General features: G+C 40.8%; 1 protein-coding gene across 21 annotated transcripts in view; it reads left to right on the top strand.

Annotated features, from left to right (window-relative positions):
* Positions 1–19062, top strand: part of LOC129514638 (nebulin-like) — a 201565-nt gene that overhangs the window by 53889 nt on the left and 128614 nt on the right. For all 21 annotated transcript variants that reach the window (XM_055333391.1, XM_055333376.1, XM_055333377.1 and 18 more), the window contains exons 39-54: positions 2101–2205; positions 2535–2642; positions 3604–3915; positions 4529–4735; positions 5256–5360; positions 5516–5623; positions 6255–6566; positions 7705–7911; positions 9298–9402; positions 10398–10505; positions 11978–12289; positions 12433–12639; positions 13346–13450; positions 14445–14552; positions 17626–17937; positions 18112–18315. In XM_055333391.1, the coding sequence (XP_055189366.1) occupies positions 2101–2205; positions 2535–2642; positions 3604–3915; positions 4529–4735; positions 5256–5360; positions 5516–5623; positions 6255–6566; positions 7705–7911; positions 9298–9402; positions 10398–10505; positions 11978–12289; positions 12433–12639; positions 13346–13450; positions 14445–14552; positions 17626–17937; positions 18112–18315 (2925 nt within the window). The remainder of the gene's footprint in view (positions 1–2100; positions 2206–2534; positions 2643–3603; positions 3916–4528; positions 4736–5255; positions 5361–5515; positions 5624–6254; positions 6567–7704; positions 7912–9297; positions 9403–10397; positions 10506–11977; positions 12290–12432; positions 12640–13345; positions 13451–14444; positions 14553–17625; positions 17938–18111; positions 18316–19062) is intronic.

Consider the following 19062-nt stretch of genomic DNA (forward strand, 5'->3'; position numbering starts at 1 on the left):
GGAAAGCAACCCAGAGATGATGTTGTGTGTTTTAGCCCCAGACGTCGAAGGTGGGGGGAGGCTTTGCATGGCTCAGATTTGAGAATCCTCTGTGGATGTCATTTCTCAGGCCCATCTCTGTTGTCACCTTACCATGGATAGTTTGAGCTTAGCTCCACGTGGGGTGGGGGTGGGTGTTAGCTCAACCGCGAGGTGTGTGTGTGTGTGTGTGTAAGCTCTATGTGCGGGGGTGTTAGCTCCATGGCCGTGGGTGTGTATGTGTTAGCTCCATGGGGGGGGGGTGTTAGCTCCACGGGGATGGGTGTGTGTGTGTGTGTGTGTGTGTGTGTGTGTGTGAGTGTGAGCTCCACATGCGGGGGTGTTAGCTCCATGGCGGTGGGTGTGTATGTGTTAGCTCCATGTGGGGGGTGTTAGCTCCACGGGGATGGGTGTGTGTGTGTGTGTGTGTGTGTGTGTGTGTGAGAGCTCCACGTGGGGTGTGTTAGCTCCACGGGAATGGGTGTGTGTGTGTGTGTGTGTGTGTGTGAGTGTGAGCTCCACATGCGGGGGTGTTAGCTCCATGGCGGTGGGTGTGTATGTGTTAGCTCCATGTGGGGGGTGTTAGCTCCACGGGGATGGGTGTGTGTGTGTGTGTGTGTGTGTGTGTGTGTGAGAGAGCTCCACGTGGGGTGTGTTAGCTCCACGGGAATGGGTGTGTGTGTGTGTGTGTGTGTGTGTGTGTGTGTGTGAGCTCCATGTGCGGGGGTGTTAGCTCCATGGCGGTGGGTGTGTATGTGTTAGCTCCATGTGGGGGGTGTTAGCTCCACGGGGATGGGTGTGTGTGTGTGTGTGTGTGTGAGCTCCACGTGGGGGGTGTTAGCTCCACGGGGATGGGTGTGTGTGTGTGTGTGTGTGTGTGTGTGTGTGTGAGAGAGCTCCACGTGGGGTGTGTTAGCTCCACGGGAATGGGTGTGTGTGTGTGTGTGTGTGTGTGTGTGTGTGTGTGTGTGAGCTCCATGTGCGGGGGTGTTAGCTCCATGGCGGTGGGTGTGTATGTGTTAGCTCCATGTGGGGGGTGTTAGCTCCACGGGGATGGGTGTGTGTGTGTGTGTGTGTGTGAGCTCCACGTGGGGGGTGTTAGCTCCACGGGAGTGTGGGGGGGGGCACTAAACATGCAGATGCTTCGGACTCTGTTCCCGGCGCGGTTCCCAGCGAGCTAGGTCTGCCCCCGGGTCCTCGTCTTCGCCACCCCGACCCAGGCCGCGCACATGTACCCGGTGCCCGCTGCCGCCTCCCCACTGATCCGGGGCAGCCTCCTCAGGCCTCCCAGCCTCCGGGCACCTGCCTGCTGTTCAGTGGCCGCAGTCGGTCAGCGTGGCCTTCTCTCCCGGGGGCAACCGCAAGCGGCTGGTGTGCGGGCTCCCACCCCGGGTCACACATGACCCCCGGGGGAATGGCCTTAACACACGTCACAGGGACGCCGGGGCGGCCCAGGGGGTGGACTCTGCCTGCGGCCCAGGGCAGGACCGGGGTCCCGGGGTCGAGTCCCATGTCGGGCTCCTGCATGGGGCCTGCTGCTCCCTCTGCCTCGGTCTCCACCTCTGTGCCTTATGGGTAAATAAAACTATATTTATTTATATATTTATAACTAAGAGCCTATATATATTTACATATAAATCGCAGCCCTCTTATGCTTAACGGCCCTTAGTAACTTCTTGAAGTAAAAATCTCCCCTTACCTTGGCTGCAGGCTCCGGGGCCCCGCCCCCCACTCTCCCAGCCCCGGGGCTCTGGGACCCAGGCCGCGTTGGGCTCCTCACCTCGGCCTTGCCCTTGGGACCCCGCCCATGGCTGTACAGGGGCCTCCCTGGAGAGCCTCCACCGCCCCCACGCGCCGCGACCCGGGTCAGCGCAGGTTCCGGCGTCCGGGCTCGTCCGCGTGGCCTCCGGGAGCACAGGCGGCCTGTGCGGCCCCGTCTGCGGCCCCTCACGCGGACGCCCGCGCCGCAAGGTGGGGGGCGGGGGCACCGGCCTGGCGCGTGGTGGGGAGCGACGGGCCACGTGAGGGGCCGCGCGGGGAGCCGCCTCCCGCCCTGACTGACCGTCGCACCTGTGATTGCAGCTGAAGTACAAGGCGGAGGGGGAGAAGCGGAAGCACACGTACACCCTGGACCCTGCGCTGCCGCCCTTCATCCAGGCCAAGGTCAACGCCCTCAACCTGAGTGACGTGAGTGTGGGACCCGCGGGGCGGCCTCCGAGCCCGGGGGGGGGGGGGCACTCAGGCCGTGACCCCGGGGCGCGCCGAGCCCACTGCCCTGGGGCTGGAGGGGGCAGGTAGATCCCTAAAATCTTTAAAACGACTTGACCAAATCTGGGAGGTCCCACGTCTGAACGTTTTAAATTGACTATTCACACCTTTCTGTAAGTTTAAATTGCTTCGTTACGAAAAATGTAAGAAAATAAAGGATTGCGTGCTTATTATACAAAAGCTTGAAACTATAGAAATCTATCCAAGTAGAGCGGCCAAATAATAAACTACTGTTTCCTTTCTTCAAGTCTCACTATAAGGCAGACTGGAAGAAAACCCTTGCTAAGGGCTATGATTTGAGACCAGATGCCATTCCCATTGTTGCTGCAAAAAGTTCAAGGAATATCGCGAGTGACGTAAGTGTGACTTGAAAGCAGAAAACTCTCTTTCTGTATATTTTCAAAATCTTTACGTGGCATATGAGGTAATAGGATCCGTATTAGGAAATAGGAAATATTTTTATATTATGGGTTTTTTTTTTAACATCCTAAGTGCTGATGACTTTTTTATATTACTTTAACATCTTTAGCAATTCAATAGAGTTTTTACAAAGAAGAAAATTATTTGTTTTAAACTATGAAATAGTTGGAACTCTCATTGGTATCATTGTCATAAACTTGGAAACTGCTTTTTATTTGGATTTTGTTTTCAAGAAAAAAAGCCTTGGCATACTAAAATGTCACTAAGTCACACACACAAAAAAAAAGGTTCCAGGTTTTTAAAGGAATATTCTTCTTTAATATAATTTTCACAAAGAAAAAAATCTGGTAAGATAAGAAAACCAGGAATAATTATAGATTAAGTGACAGGATTTTAGTTACTTACCTACTTGCTTACTTTTTATTAAGTTAGTTTCTATATGAATTGATATAATACCTTGAGAGAGTAAAACTCATTCATTTGGAGGCTAATAAACTAATTTGAATAAGAGCTTTGCTGAAATTTACTGAGGATTATGTAAGCACTTTATAAAGTAATGCAAATTATTTGGAAAGAGATCATAAAACAACATACACCAAAATCCTTAATAAACTTTTTAGGAACCTTCGAGAATATTCAGAGAATCTGCTTATGAATGTGGTAATGTATAAACCACAAATTACCCCATTTTTAATTATCCCCAGAGCATATGTCAAGACCCTCCATTAGAAATATTTTACTAGCTGTTTGTTTAAAAATATTTTAAAAGTTTAGATGTTACCTGGATCCAGACTGAAATTGGCTTTTGCTTAATTTAGTATATAAATTCAGTCTGTCACTTAAGCATTCCCTATGATTGATGCTGTCAAATTCTGTCTGCCTTTCTTTTTCATATAGTTCAAGTACAAGGAGGCTTATGAGAAAGCCAAAGGCAGGCAAATTGGATTTCTAAGTCTTCAGGATGATCCTAAACTGGTTCATTACATGAATGTAGCCAAAATGCAGTCAGATCGTGAGTACAAGAAGGGTTATGAAGCCAGCAAGACCAGGTACCACACGCCCTTGGACATGTTCAGCGTGACAGCAGCCAAAAAATCTCAGGAGGCTGTTACCAACACCAACTACAAACAACCCTTCCACAACTACACGCTGCTGCCTGATGCCTTGAATGTGGAACATTCCAGGAATGCAATGCAGATCCAAAGTGATGTATGTAATGGTCAACAGATTATTGGCATAGAATTCATTATCCATTTCTAACCGGTGGGAGGGAAGAACGAGAACTTGGCAATTCCATTTACTTCCTCTGAAACCTGGCTGAACTCGCTGTAATTAGAGATCCTCTCCAGATTTTGGAGTTATAGAATTTCACTCAAACCTGAAAAACTAAGAGGTTCAAGTGGGTGCAATGTAGTATCTTTTCCAGTGTAGAATTATTTTACCCTTTCTCCCAGAAAGTTAAATTTTAAAAAGGAATTATTGGGTCAGGTTCTCCTGATCAAAACCACTATGAACGCAATCACTTTTTGTTTTTAAGATTTTATTTTTAAATAATCTCTAACTCAATGTGGGGCTTAAACTCACAATCCTGAGATCAAGAGGTGATATGGTCTATTGACTGAGCCAGCCAGGAGCCCCTGAATGCAGTCGCTTTTATACTTAGTTTTTTCCAAAAGATGGTAGGGAATAAAACGTGGATTATTTCTCTTCTTCCCCCCTCTTTTTTTGTTTTTGTTTTTTTTGATAATGAGTAAATCATCTAGCCAAAGAAACCCAAACCTTGACTCTTTCTGAAATGAAAATGTCCTTTTTCATGGTAAAGAATCTATACAAATCAGACTTCACCAACTGGATGAAAGGGATCGGCTGGGTCCCTATCGAGTCCCTGGATGTGGAGAAAGCAAAGAAAGCAGGAGAGATCCTCAGTGAGAAGAAGTATCGCCAGCACCCTGAGAAGCTGAAATTCACCTATGCCATGGACACAATGGAACAAGCACTTAACAAAAGTAACAAACTGAATATGGATAAGGTAAGAACTCACCCACCAGCCTCAGCCTGAGATCCCTAGCAGTGTTTGAATCCTTGAGCCCTGGCAGTGCCACTACAATCATCATCAGCACTTTTCTTTATCATGGTCTTGGTGGGGGGTGGTGGTGGTGGTGGTGGTGGTGGTGGTGGTGGTGGGAAGGGGGCATTCTGTAACTTTCACCATGTCTAGAGAGCTCTCACATACACTGACCCTCAGGCTGTCTATCTGTCCATACCACCCACACTGAGGGTGCAACAGAATTGCAAAATTCCATGTTGTGTGAGGTTGGGGCAAGATGACATTTGTTGCTTCAGTGGAAGAGGGATCCCTTGTTTGATGGTTTTTTTTCCCATCATTGTATGTTCAGTCTCATCAGCCCATCTTCTTGCTAGGTTATTCATTTGCCAAAATAAGATTTAATCTCTTCTATCTTAGAGATGTGAGTGAGTCTCTTTCTCTCAGTAGCACTGTTACAAACTTGTCCTGCTGTATAGTCACGTGCGTATCTTCTTTGTTATAGAGGCTCTACACTGAAAAGTGGAACAAAGACAAGACCACCATTCACGTCATGCCTGATACTCCAGACATTTTACTTTCCAGAATAAACCAAATCACCATGAGTGATGTAAGTACATTACCAATAACAATAAACTGGGAGAGAAGGTTGGGGGGAACTAATATTTATGGAATGTCTCTTTTATATGCCAACCACTTCAAAATCAGGATTCCCATTCTAACCCAAATAACAAGTTGCTGGTGTTATTCTATTTCATCATTTAGAAACTGTACAAGGCTGGCTGGGAAGAGGAAAAGAAGAAAGGATATGACCTGAGGCCTGATGCCATCCCAATAAAGGCTGCAAAAGCCTGTAGAGACATTGCCAGTGATGTAAGTGCTTCCATTGGACTTCCTTAGGATGAGAAAATGAGAAGCAAATGAGCCAACTTCGTGTGTGTGTGTTCGTTCCTGTTTAAGAGCTTCCGTCAACCCTACCCAGCATTGCTGGAACCGTCATGGGTGGCACGTACAAGACATTTTCCTTCACCCAGTCCAAGGACCCTCTAATCATTTGTTCATTATTTGATGTAAAAAGTGACTGGGTCTTGTTAAAATAAATTGCTTTTCGAGTATTCAAATCATTTATAAGCAATTATGAGCAAGTATTGGATGCAGTCTACACATTTTACCCAAGAGACCCTTGATTAGGCTCTTTCCTGAATAAAAGATGCACCATGAGAAATTGTGCCTGTAGCCTATTCTGATGAGACAGCTGAGTGGAAAAGCTGTTTCCTAAAGCACCCTGAAACAACTTATTTATGCATCTCTCTGATTAACTCTGTGATCATTTTCTTTCCATAGACTCAAGTCTGGCAAAAAATTTGAAGTAAAAAGATTTTGTTCTGTTCCCCTATGAGCTGTAAAACTGTACACCTTTGACAAAGCTAATGGCATCTAATGAATCATATTTTGTTCTTTTCCTTCACTGACTTCATCACAATGCTTCCTTACCCATCCACAGTACAAATACAAGCAAGCCTATGAACAAGCTAAAGGGAAACACATTGGCTTCCGGAGCCTAGAGGACGACCCCAAGTTGGTGCACTTCATGCAAGTGGCCAAGATGCAGTCAGACCGGGAATACAAGAAAGCATATGAGAAATCCAAGACCTCCTTCCACACCCCAGTGGACATGTTAAGTGTGGTGGCAGCCAAGAAGTCTCAGGAAGTGGCCACCAACGCCAACTACAGGAATGTGATCCATTCCTACAACATGCTTCCTGATGCCATGAGCTTTGAATTGGCCAAAAATATGATGCAGATTCAAAGTGATGTACGTGACAGCCACATCATTTATAGAACATTTACCATGGTTAATAACGAATGACCCTAAGTGGTGACCTTTTGAAAATCCTGAAAGAAATTCATGTGTAATTTCCCATCAAGTTGCTTATTTATTACCTTAGATGGAATTTATTTCCTTTAACAAAAGGGGACAAATTCTAGAAACCACAGGCTTATTTTGTACCATTACTGCTGTGAGGATTGGTGGATGCTGGATTCAGCTAGAGCAAGTGAAAATTTGTTTCAGAGAACATGTTGAAGGAAACGTGTCACTCAAAGAGAATCAGAAGCTTCTGATAAATGAGTAAGAGGAAAGTCAGAAAGTCTGATCACTTGATAGCTCCTGCCCCTCACTCCTAAGCAGCTTTCATTCTGCTACTTCCAGGTTTGCAATTGCCTGTATTACTTGCTGATGAAACATCGAAGAGGTGGAAGCTATTGGAGCAAATGTGAGGAAGGCACAGAGTAGAGCCAAGAATTTAGCTATAGAGGCCACTTATTTGGCAGCTGGGAAAAGGGAATTTAAATTATGAACCAAAGGCAGGCTATGCCAAGCCTGGGTTTCTTTTCAGACATGTAAGTGCTGAGCTCTTCATTGCCAGGGAGGTACACAGTGCCCCTATACAGGCAACCACGGTAGAGTTGTAGAGGAAAATATCAGAACTGAGGGGACAAAAATCTAAAATTTGCATAGAGCACCAGTGAGGTTTCTGGCAGATCCAAGGGAAATCGTAACCGTGGTGGGTGATCAAAGCTTACATACAAGGAAAGAGAGAACCAGGATTCCGGTGAGTCAACCTGTCAACCAAGGGAACTTGGGAATTTTTCTAAGAAAGGCCAGCATAGTCACCTTTCTCAAGATAATAGTCACGTGATAGCTAATCTAGTGGGTATTTCATAGCATTTTTTTTTCTTATGAAGGCATTGTGGAAAACAAATCACAAAGATATTACTATTTATTTTTAATTTCTCACACAAGGAAACATAATGTTTAGGGACAAAAATCGTTGACGTTGGATATACCGTTGGTGGAAAACTGAAGTGGAACTTAGGGAATATTGAATATCCACTCACCGTTCTTGACAGCTTTGATTTCTTCTGATCCCTGAACTTTTCCTCTTTTGCAGAATCAGTACAAAGCTGATTATGCGGACTTCATGAAGGGCATTGGATGGCTCCCTCTGGGCTCCCTGGAGGCTGAGAAAAACAAGAAAGCCATGGAGATAATCAGTGAAAAGAAGTACCGCCAACACCCAGACACTTTGAAGTATTCCACTTTGATGGACTCAATGAACATGGTTTTGGCCCAGAATAATGCAAAAATTATGAATGAAGTAAGTCTATCAATAATGTAATGTTTCTTATGTTAACAGGAAAAATCCAGGCATTCTTGTATTTGGTCTACAAGTTTTGCTAATAGTTTTAGGGTTTCACAATTCCTGTTGATTCAGCTTTGAAAAAGGAACTTGTGGTTAAAAAAGATAGAAATTAGTCCTAACTTCTGGCCTCCCAAATGTTCAATGAACCACTCTGTCCAACAGACATAAGAAAATAAATTTGAATCGTTTCTTTTTGTGCAAATTTTGAAAAGAACTCGTTTGTCTAAGGTGAGGTTGAGTTAGAAGTACATGACATTGAATCAGCAGATTGTTTGCCTGACAACAGCTAGATATTGCAGCCCACCCTGCTTCCTAGCTGCATTGATGGAATCGAAGAAGACTCCTAGCTCCCGTGGCTATAGCAGCATTCTGAGCCAGAAACTTCTCTGGGCAAACCATGAGACCAGTTGTTCTCTACAAGTAGTTCCTTGGATCATTAATTATTCCAGACTTTAGAAGAGCCTTACTGTATTTTTTAAGTGTATTAGCCATGATAGATACCAAGACCACAAGTACATCAACCTTGGCCTTCTGTTTCTAAGTTATAAATAATACAATAATTGCAGCAGCATTCATTATATTGTGTGGATCATAATTTGAATGTCATTGATGAGCAAAAAAAATTATTTGGACTTTAAACAGTTGCAGAAAATGATGATCCTACTTGCACGAGAGAGAGCTATATTATGCTAAGTGTCTGAGTAAATCCCTCGGAGTCTTCTGAGAGAGAAAACTGCATTTGTCAAGATAATCAATCTCTTTGACAGGGACTTTCCTAAAAGACAAGATATGGATCTCAGTGTCCCTTTTAAGATTTAGTATTTAAACTATCACAAGCTCACATTTATTTTTTAGATGTTAAACCTTTCACTTTTTCAGTGTAATGATTTATTAATCATTTCGGAATAATGATGCCAAGATGAGAATCTTCATTCTCTTATTGCAAAGGTCTGGACATTATGGCCCAGACATGCTGTGTGTCTTCAGGCAAGGTGCATTGCTTCTCTGGGCTATGATTTTGTCAACTCTGCGATAAAAGGATTCAACGGATGATCACCAAGTGTAGTGTTTGCTATTTCTGTAATTCTCATCTTGGCATCATTTTAGTTTCTATCTTACATCCTCTCCACGATCTTGTTTGAATTAGCACCTTTTCATTTAAACTAAAAAAGTAAGATCTAGCTATTAAAAGTTCATAAGATAGTATTTATGTACAACTTTATATATATATACATATACATATATATCCGTGTGTACACACACTAAATGAGCACCTTTTAAGATAGAAGTATTTAAGATTTAAATACTAACTTCCACTTTTTTTTTCTTTTATCTTTCTAGCACCTCTACAAACAAGCATGGGAGGCTGATAAGACCAAAGTCCACATTATGCCCGATATCCCCCAGATTATCTTGGCAAAGGCAAATGCGATTAATATGAGTGATGTAAGTATAATTCTTCCTGGTTTATTTGAACCAGTACAAATTGATTCATGTCTCTCAACTATAAAAGTGAATGTTTTGAAAATAAGAGTAGGAATCCACAAATGAGAATCTTTCTCTCTCTAATCATGTTTTGCTAAGAGCTGGAGCAGACCTGTGGGTGGGACTTAGGCCCAGCAGTTAGGAATTTGAAGAGCAGTCGGATTTTGTTTGTTTAGTCTCAAACTAAGATACTTGGCAGGAAGAGAAGGGCTTGGGGGGGCCCCAAAAGAGAAAAAAAAGGAAGTGAGATTCCTAAGGCCTGGTTCCTGGAGTCTCTCTACCAAGGCTTTGAGACCGTCCTAAAGAAGGGATCTTGGGAAAAATTAAGTGGAAAAGGAAGAGGAACATTTTGAAGAATCTGGGAATTTGGGGGAAAGCTCCATAACAACAAATGTTCAACACTTAGTGTTAGAAAATGTGTGGGTTTTTTTACTTCTTTTTTTTTTTTTAACTTTCTTCCTCAACCTAACTGTTGTTGCTAGGAATCTCTAATCCTACCAGTGTTTTCTGTTTCCCTTGAATTACTCAGAGATTTGTGATTGATGACTTATTTTGGGGTTGTAGAATCCACACAGTTACAAAAATAGCAGTATCAATTGCAAAACAGTGAATTTTTCTTTTAATGTAAGAATATGGTTATTTTGTAGTCTTCTTTGACTTTTAATTGATAAAGATGTATCAGTGAGCAGCTACTGGGCTTTCTCATTTTTATAGAGCATATTTACAACCTAATAGAGACTGTTCAGTCCTTTTCTGGTGGTTTCTTAAAGATATGCTTGGGTATGTAATAGACTTTTTTCAAACACAATTTTGTTATGTATAAGAACATTTAGCCATCGAACCACCAGTGGAACATCTGAAAAATAGAAATGATGTCACAGTGCTAGTTTATTCTCTTCAAATAAGCTCAGGCTTTCCTATTTAGAAGACCATTATTCCCTTGCCTCTCTTTACAGAAACTCTACAAACTTTCTTTGGAAGAATCTAAAAAGAAAGGCTATGATCTCAGAACTGATGCAATTCCTATCAAAGCTGCCAAAGCCTCAAGAGATATTGCAAGTGATGTAAGTTTGAAGGAAAGCACTCACCTTACTGGTCCCGCCCCACCCCCCCAATTTACCAAAATAATAAGGGATGAATTTTGCAAACACTCAGTGGAAAAGATATGAGAGAAAAAGCATGCCTGCTAACAATGGCCTCCTTCTATTCTGTGAATGCCTTTTAGGCTTGCTCTTTTGTTTCCTGTTATATTTCTGAAAAAACAAAATGCTAACCACATTATGACACATATCCATGTGCTCCCTGGCTCATGAGATCTAGTGAATTTTCTTTGAACTCCATCCCCAAGGATATGGCCTACAGAAACCCAGAGCTCTCCACCAAACTTTCCTAGTGAAAGACATGGGTGGTTTTTGCTTCCTGCCTCTTAGGAATTATCCTCCTAGCAGGATATCTCATTAAATGGTGTGCTGGGGATGCTGATCTTTTGAACGTATGCTAGCTGCTTATTAATCAGAAATTTTGGCAAGCCAGATATTAAATTCTTGGTGGCTTGACACCAGGGCTTTTCCCCTCCAGAGAGCTGGTGTGCAAGCATGGCACTACCATAACATACCACCTGTATGAAACTCTTTTCTTTCATGTGGTTGTTTCTGCAAGAAATCTTCTCATAGTGACCACTGAGTGATTTGGGGGTAAGGGAGGAACACATTTCAGAGGACTCTTTCCTTAGCCACATCCCACCTCCCCATCCCATCCCCCAGTGACACGTTCTCTCTTGTATTCTATGCCTGTTCTTCATCTTTCCTACCTTTCCATCCCTCTGCCACTACTGCATTGTCCTGAAAATCTCAAACTACTTTTTCCTCTGTCCTGGAGTAATTGGACTCCCCAAGCTCCTACTCCTGAAATTGCACACTTAAACTCAAGAGAGATAGGCCGAATAAGAAGGCTTCCATGTATCAGGATCTTCCCTCTGTAGAAAGAAGTTGAGTGATAGGTAGTAAAATTTCTTCCCCATTATACCAGTATAAAAAATCTTAAAGGAAAAAGGGGCTCCACAAATATAAAACTACTCTCCAGTGATACTGTGTATGTCATAAGCTAAACCTATTCTCTGCAGCAAAAGACTGGCTGGATGATTCCTTAGGGCAGCAGGAGACTGCTTAGAACATTCTGCTTTTTTCTCTTATTTGTTGTATTGTTGTCACCTACTAAAAATCTCTAACAACAGAATTTGTATGGAAGTCAGTGTGGGGTATCATCGTAAGTTCTGGGTTCTAATCCTTAGTGACCATAGCACATCACTCACCTCTCTGGGTCTCAGCTTACTCATCTGCACAATGGGGGCAGTAATAACTTTGCTATCTACCTCACAACATATAGTTGTGAGTATCAAGTTACACAAACAAGTGTGAAAAACATGTTTTGTAAACTGTAGAATTCTACACAAGTATTGATTTTATGAAATACAGAATATTGATACTGGAATGTTTCTAGTCAAGGAAATTGCTCTAATAAACTAATTTTTTCACAGTATAAATACAAATACAATTATGAGAAGGAGAGGGGGAAGATGGTTGGTTTCCGCAGCCTTGAGGATGATCCCAAATTAGTCCATTCCATGCAAGTGGCTAAGATGCAGTCTGATCGGGAGTACAAGAAAAACTATGAGAAGACAAAGACCAGCTACCACACCCCTGCTGATATGCTCAGTGTCACGGCTGCCAAGGATGCCCAAGCCAACATCACCAACACCAACTACAAGCATTTGATTCACAAGTACATCCTCCTTCCAGATGCCATGAGTATTGAGCTAAGCAGGAATATGAATCACATACAGAGTGATGTAAGTCTCTCTTCTTCCTGGGTGGTGGTTGGATTCCTAGCATGGGAATGGAGATCAGTCTTCTATGCTATTCTTATGTGTCTGAACTGATAAAGGTAAAGTAATTGTTAAGATAAAATATAATTTTTCTCTTCTTTTTATAGAATGAATACAAGCAGGACTACAATGAGTGGTACAAAGGGCTTGGCTGGAGTCCAGCTGGTTCCCTAGAAGTGGAGAAGGCCAAGAAAGCAACTGAATATGCCAGTGATCAGAAATACCGGCAGCATCCTAGCAACTTCCAGTTTAGGAAGCTGAATGACTCCATGGACATGGTTCTTGCCAAACAGAATGCACAGACCATGAACAAGGTAGATAGCCATCCCTCTTATATAGCTGTACGCTGTCCTTCCACACGGCTCCCAGCAAGGCAGAGCTAGCAGCCTCTGGTTTGTGTTTGGGAAATTTGATTTGGGCCCACCACTTCCTGACAGTGACAGTCCCAGAGCGTGTCTCTACATTATTTTCTTCTGTCTACTTCTTTTTATTTCCCCTGAACAATCTTTCTTTCCTTCTTTCCTTTTTCCCTTTCTTTTCTTTCTTTCTTCCTTCTTCCTTTCCTTATAAAGATTGTATTTATTTATTCATGAGAGACCCAGAGAGAGAGAAGCAGAGACACAGGGAGAGGGAGAAGCAGGCTCCCTGCAGGAGCCCGATGCAGGACTCGATCCTAGGACCCTGGGATCATGACCTGAGTCAAAGGCAGACGCTCAACCACTGAGCCACCCAGGTGTCCCTTCCCCTGACCTTCTAATTGAGTTAGGAATCCTTTGTGTTTTTAAATTATTATATTAAGTACTTTTAATTAATTCTAAAAGATAGAAAATAACCAAAATACTATTTTTTATATGAGTTTGTTTTTAGTGTCTTTTCTGAGTCATATGCCACTTTAGTTACTAAACTTAATCTAATTAAAATTTAGTGCATTCAAATGCTCGGTTACATTTTTTTTCTTTCGTGTTTATTCTAAAAAGCTATTCAAATTTCAAATGTCTTTTTTTTCTCCTAACTTCCTAGCACTTGTATACCATTGACTGGAACAAAGATAAAACCAAGATTCACGTGATGCCAGACACACCAGATATTTTACAAGCCAAGCAGAATCAAGCTCAGTATAGTCAGGTAAAGCTATATAAAAATTTGGCTTGAAGCTAATTAACCTTCTTAAATGATGTAATGATAAATAACTGATGTACATGCTGAAGCAATAGAAATCAGTGACTCACACTGGCTAGCTGGAGATGCTGCAGAATATGGTGGTTAAAAGCAAGGGCTTTAGCTGTGACTCTTCTGCTCCATGGAGGCAGGCACCGTGCGTGCCTGTTTGGTTTATCTCAGTACTGCTTGTGTACTTGGCACAGAGTAGGAAATCAACAGATAATTGTTGAAAGAAAAAATTGCACCAGACAGACCTGATATGGGTTTTGGCTTTGCCATTTGTAAGTTACTTCGTATCAGGTCTAAGCCTTAGTTTCCTCATCCCTAAAATTAGGACCATAGTAGTGCTTATGAGGTTGAATTATTATGAGGACCAAATGAGAAATTTCCATGTAAGGCTCTTAACACAGGACCTGGCACATAGGAAGTTCTGGGTGATTTCCAACTGTTTTTATTATTATTCAGTTTTAACACACATGCATCCATTCAGTGAATTTCATTCATAAAGTTTAATTCATCTGTTGTACCTCATAAAAGGCATTTCAGTATCTGTTATCACTTAGATAATCAAAATTTTGTTACCTGATTTTTTTTTGTTACCAATTATTTTAACACCTGTGAGTAAAATAATGAGCATGCACTATACTTGATGGCAGGGGGAAAGTATCTGATACACTTGATATGCGCAAATTGTGTCTGATCAGAAAAGCTACTCTAAAATTGCACTGTGTATCTCACAGCTGAGACTATTCTCAGGGCCAGAAAATTGAAGCAAGATCCTATAATGCTAAGTCACTGCTCCATAAAACAGCTTGGTTTGTTTTTATACATATCTTTAAAGATAAGGTAGATGATAGAATCTGACGTCTACTCTCTGGGTAAACATTTGTTCATTTTGTAATCTGTTGGGGTTTTAATATATACTGAATATATACTAAATTATAAATTTAATTTCCAGAAACTCTATAAACTTGGATGGGAAGAAGCTCTGAAGAAAGGCTATGATCTTCCACTTGATGCAATTTCTGTGCAGGCAGCCAAAGCTTCCAGAGACATTGTTAGTGATGTAAGTACTTGTTTGGCTTATTTTGATATATTTTTTACCTGAATCAGGTATCTTAATGCTGGTAATTATTTTTACAGGTAGGCCTTGCCTTTCAAAATGTAATGCCATTCCCTTCATCTTCTCCTACCCATGCTCGTCGTTTACCGAAAATTTACTTTTCTTTCTTACCAATCCAGTATCGAAATAAGGGCTCCCTGAATAGAAGTTGAGGCAGAGGACCTATAAGACCCATTACGCTAAGATGCTATGTTTCTAGACCAAAGAAACCAGAGATTTCAGTTTTCCCTTGCTTGCCTGAAAATAATTTCCTGTTTTCTACTTGTCTATTTTAGACAAATTCAAAGTGCCAGATAATAAATCAACCTCAACACCTGATGTTGATAAATTTTTATATGCACATATTTAAAAATTAGCTGCCAGTTCTTTTTATTTAACCCATCCTTGCATCTACATAATTATAATAAATTAACTTGGGGCATAAAAAAATTCAGGAATTTTGGTTTAAGATCCAGAGAGCTTAACTTGCTGTTTTGTTACCTGGTCCCAAAGTTCATAAAACAGGGATATTTGTTCTCCAGTGGAACTTCTAGTTATGATTGGAAAGGATGGTCAATTTGGTGAATAATTTTTATAAATATTTGATAGTCTGCATTTAGATAAACATGTCATTTTGTTAATTCTAAGAATCAACCTCAAAAAATTCAGAGGACTTTGGCATTTCAGGGGGAAACACTGTCTCTTAAATTCTTTAAAATGAGATGCAGACTTGGGATGGAGAAAAAGAGTGTCTAAAGACAGAATCTGGTAATGAATTCTAAGAATATAAGGGAAGATTTCCTTTAAATCAATTTGTGGCACTCTAGAAATGTTGGAAAATTAGATGATTTATTATTACTCACTGGCTTTCAGAGTATTATTTATTAAATAAGTTCGTTCCTTATTAAAATGAATCAACATGCTGAAGAATTACAGCGATAATGATGCTTGAATGTTCCTGGGGGAGCATTTAATGTTATGTAGTCTCCATAAGGTGAAGATTATTTAGAAATTGAAGAAATAGCATCAGTGACCTCCTAACTATACATTCGATGGTACCTAATTTCTTTTTGTGTGAAACCATTAGTTAGAACCTTCTGAAATCTTCCCTTAAAATTAACTTTACATGAACTTTCCCACCATTGTGGAGATTATATCTCCTCTCAGTTTCAATTTTTTTTTTTAGATTTATTTATTTTAGAGAGAGAGGGCAAGTGGGGGAAGGAGCAGAGAGAGAAGGAGAGAGAGAATCTCAAGCAGACTCCCTGCTGAGCATGGGGCTTGATCTCACAACCATAAGATCATGACGTGAGCTGAAATCAAGACCTGGATGCTTAACTGACTGAATCACCCAGCTGCCCCTCAAGTGGTTTTTATATTCTATAAAATTAAGGAAATTAGAGATATTTTTATGATTACTTAATTTAATAAATTAGAATAATAGAATTTAGTTAGACAACAACATAAAGTCTATTTAATATGGTCTCCCACTCAGTGTCCTGCCTTCTCTCCATCTCCAACAGGTAATCATCTGTCTGTGAACACTGACACGTATAAGAATTTTTGTGCCCTTCAGAACAGGTCATTTCCTTGTTGGACCATCTCTCATTGTCATTATATAGTTCCCTATTTTGAACTTGAATATGTTGTCGATCAACTCTAGGTCTGTGTTCTGGAACATCACAAAGTAGCTTATTTCTTCTTCCACCTGATATCTCTACACATTACAATTTTTTAACTTACTCTCCTTTGGTTTTAGTTCTATAAGCCCTTTAATATTTTGAATATTCACTATTTAAAAAAAATCCTTCACTCTACTTGTGATTTTTTTCAGTGCAGCTCTCAAAATAGTACCCCAAAACTTAGCGTTTTCCTGTCACAAAAGGTCAGGTCAGAGTAAATGAGCTTCTGACTTTTGTCTGTACCCCTAAAGAATCTATAACACTACTTTTATAAGCAATTTTGTCAGATTGCCCATATTGAGCTTCTTTCTAGTCAACCTAAACTCCTGAGTATTTTTATTTTTTTAAAGATTTATTTATTTATTTATTTATTTATTTATTTATTTATTTATTTATTTATTTATTTATTTATTTATTTATGAGAGAGAGAGAGAGAGAGGCAGAGATACAGGAAGAGGGAGAAGCAGGCTCCATGCCGGGAGCCTGATGCGGGACTCGATCCCGGGACTCCAGGATCGTGCCCTGGGCCAAAGGCAGGCACCAAACCGCTGAGCCACCCAGGGATCCCCACTCCTGAGTATTTTTAATATATGTAACTGTGAAGCTGGGAGGTCAAGAGAGATTAGAACATAAATCCATGAAGAATAATGTACACTGGGCATCTGGCAGCACATAAATGCTATTATTACTATCATTATTAATTGTTACTATTATGACTGTCCTCCAGTACTAATACAGTGTTTTCCTAATTGAATCTAAATACAGGATTTTACTTTTCTTAAATTTATATAGTTCGTTTAGACTCATCTTGGCAATATGTTCAGATCTTGTGGAATTCTCTTTCTACTCTAACAAATTTAGCTATTAATAGCTATGTGTACATGCAGAAATGGATCCTGAACAGGTTAAGTTTATAGGACATAATGGTATGGGACACCACAAAACTCCTACTCCATTAATAAATTTATACAATGAGGCTTGCTCATCGAGTGTTGAATCTTATTTTTTTGTCATTCAGCCCATACTTTCTGATCACTCCCATAAGGCTATCACAAGAGCTGTACCAAATGTTACCCTAAGGTCAGCATACCCAATGTGTAGTACATTGTGGCATATATTTTTATCTCTAATTAGAATTTTTTCTCATAACCTCTCAATAATCAACTACATTACATTTTTTTGGAAGCCTCTATGTAAGTTCTTACATTTCCTGCTAAGTTAATATGGACATCCCTTTTCTCATCTTGGTTTTGGGAAACAAACATGCTAACAATGCAAGTTGAGCTTTTAATTGTTGTTGAGCTTCACTTGATCTCTGTTTATGTTAATAAAAGAACTGATTCCTTCGACTGCAGTTTAAATACAAACAAGGCTACCGCAAACAACTTGGCCACCATATTGGATTCCGGAATCTGCAAGATGACCCAAAGCTTGTGCTGTCCATGAATGTAGCCAAAATGCAGAGTGAAAGAGAATACAAGAAGGACTTTGAGAAGTGGAAGACTAAGTTCAGCAGCCCAGTGGACATGTTAGGAGTGGTGCTGGCCAAGAAATGTCAGGCCTTAGTCAGTGATGTGGACTATAAGAATTACCTGCATCAATGGACATGCCTGCCTGACCAGAATGATGTTATTCAAGCTAAAAAAGTTTATCAACTGCAGAGTGAGGTCAGTTTCTATTTCATTGAATAGCTTATATATTACCATTTGAGTAACCATTTAGTCACAAAGAGGAATTATTATTGAATATCTAAAAGGCATCTGTTTGTACTATGTAGAATCACGTGAGGCAAGGGTTGAAATGAGGGTGGGGTTTTGATGGAGTGCTTTGTCTTTTCACAGAATTTGTATAAGTCTGACCTTGAGTGGCTGAGAGGCATAGGATGGAGTCCCCTGGGTTCTTTGGAAGCAGAAAAGAACAAGCGGGCCTCAGAAATCATCAGTGAGAAGAAGTACCGTCAGCCTCCAGACAGATACAAATTCACCAGCATTCCTGATGCCATGGACATAGTTCTGGCAAAGACAAATGCCAAAAATAGGAGTGATGTGAGTAACTCTTTATAAATAAATAGAAAAATTATAGTGCCTAATACCCGGTAGGTGCTCCATATCATTTGCTTAATTAATTAGTAGAATAGTGTAGCATTGTATCATACAGCATAGCACATTACAGTATAATGTGTAATGTTGGTTGCTTCATTTGAATTAGTAGAATAGTGTAGCATTGTGTCATACAGCATAGCACATTACAGTATAATGTGTAATATTGGTTGCTTCATTTAAATTATCAACTCAACTACCCTATCCTGGATCATGTAAAATGGGTTAATATCAATTTCTGTCACCTAAAGCTTTCTTATTTACTTATTTTCTTTTTTTTTGTTTATTTTTTTTATTTATAAATTAATTTTTATTGGTGTTCAATTTACCAACATACAGAATAACACCCAGTGCTCATCCCGTCAAGTGTCCCCCTCCGTGCCCGTCACCCATTCACACCCACCCCCCGCCCTCCTCCCCTTCCACCACCCCTAGTTCGTTTCCCAGAGTTAGGAGTCTTTATGTTCTGTGTCCCTTTCTGATATCTCCCACTTATTTTCTACCTATTTATCCACCCACTCATCCATCCTGCAAATGAGAAATTTTTAAGCATGTTTTTTTTTTCTTTTGAAACTTGAATGCATTAAAGACCCAAATTTTGTGTTGGGATAAAGTGTATGAGAGGGCAGTATTTGGAGTATTTTGCACAGGCAAAGTGGAAATGTGATATAGAGTGTATTTTCTGCCAATTGA

Source organism: Nyctereutes procyonoides, unplaced genomic scaffold, assembly GCF_905146905.1.
Source record: "Nyctereutes procyonoides isolate TBG_1078 unplaced genomic scaffold, NYPRO_anot_genome, whole genome shotgun sequence".
Taxonomy (NCBI): Eukaryota; Metazoa; Chordata; class Mammalia; order Carnivora; family Canidae; genus Nyctereutes; species Nyctereutes procyonoides.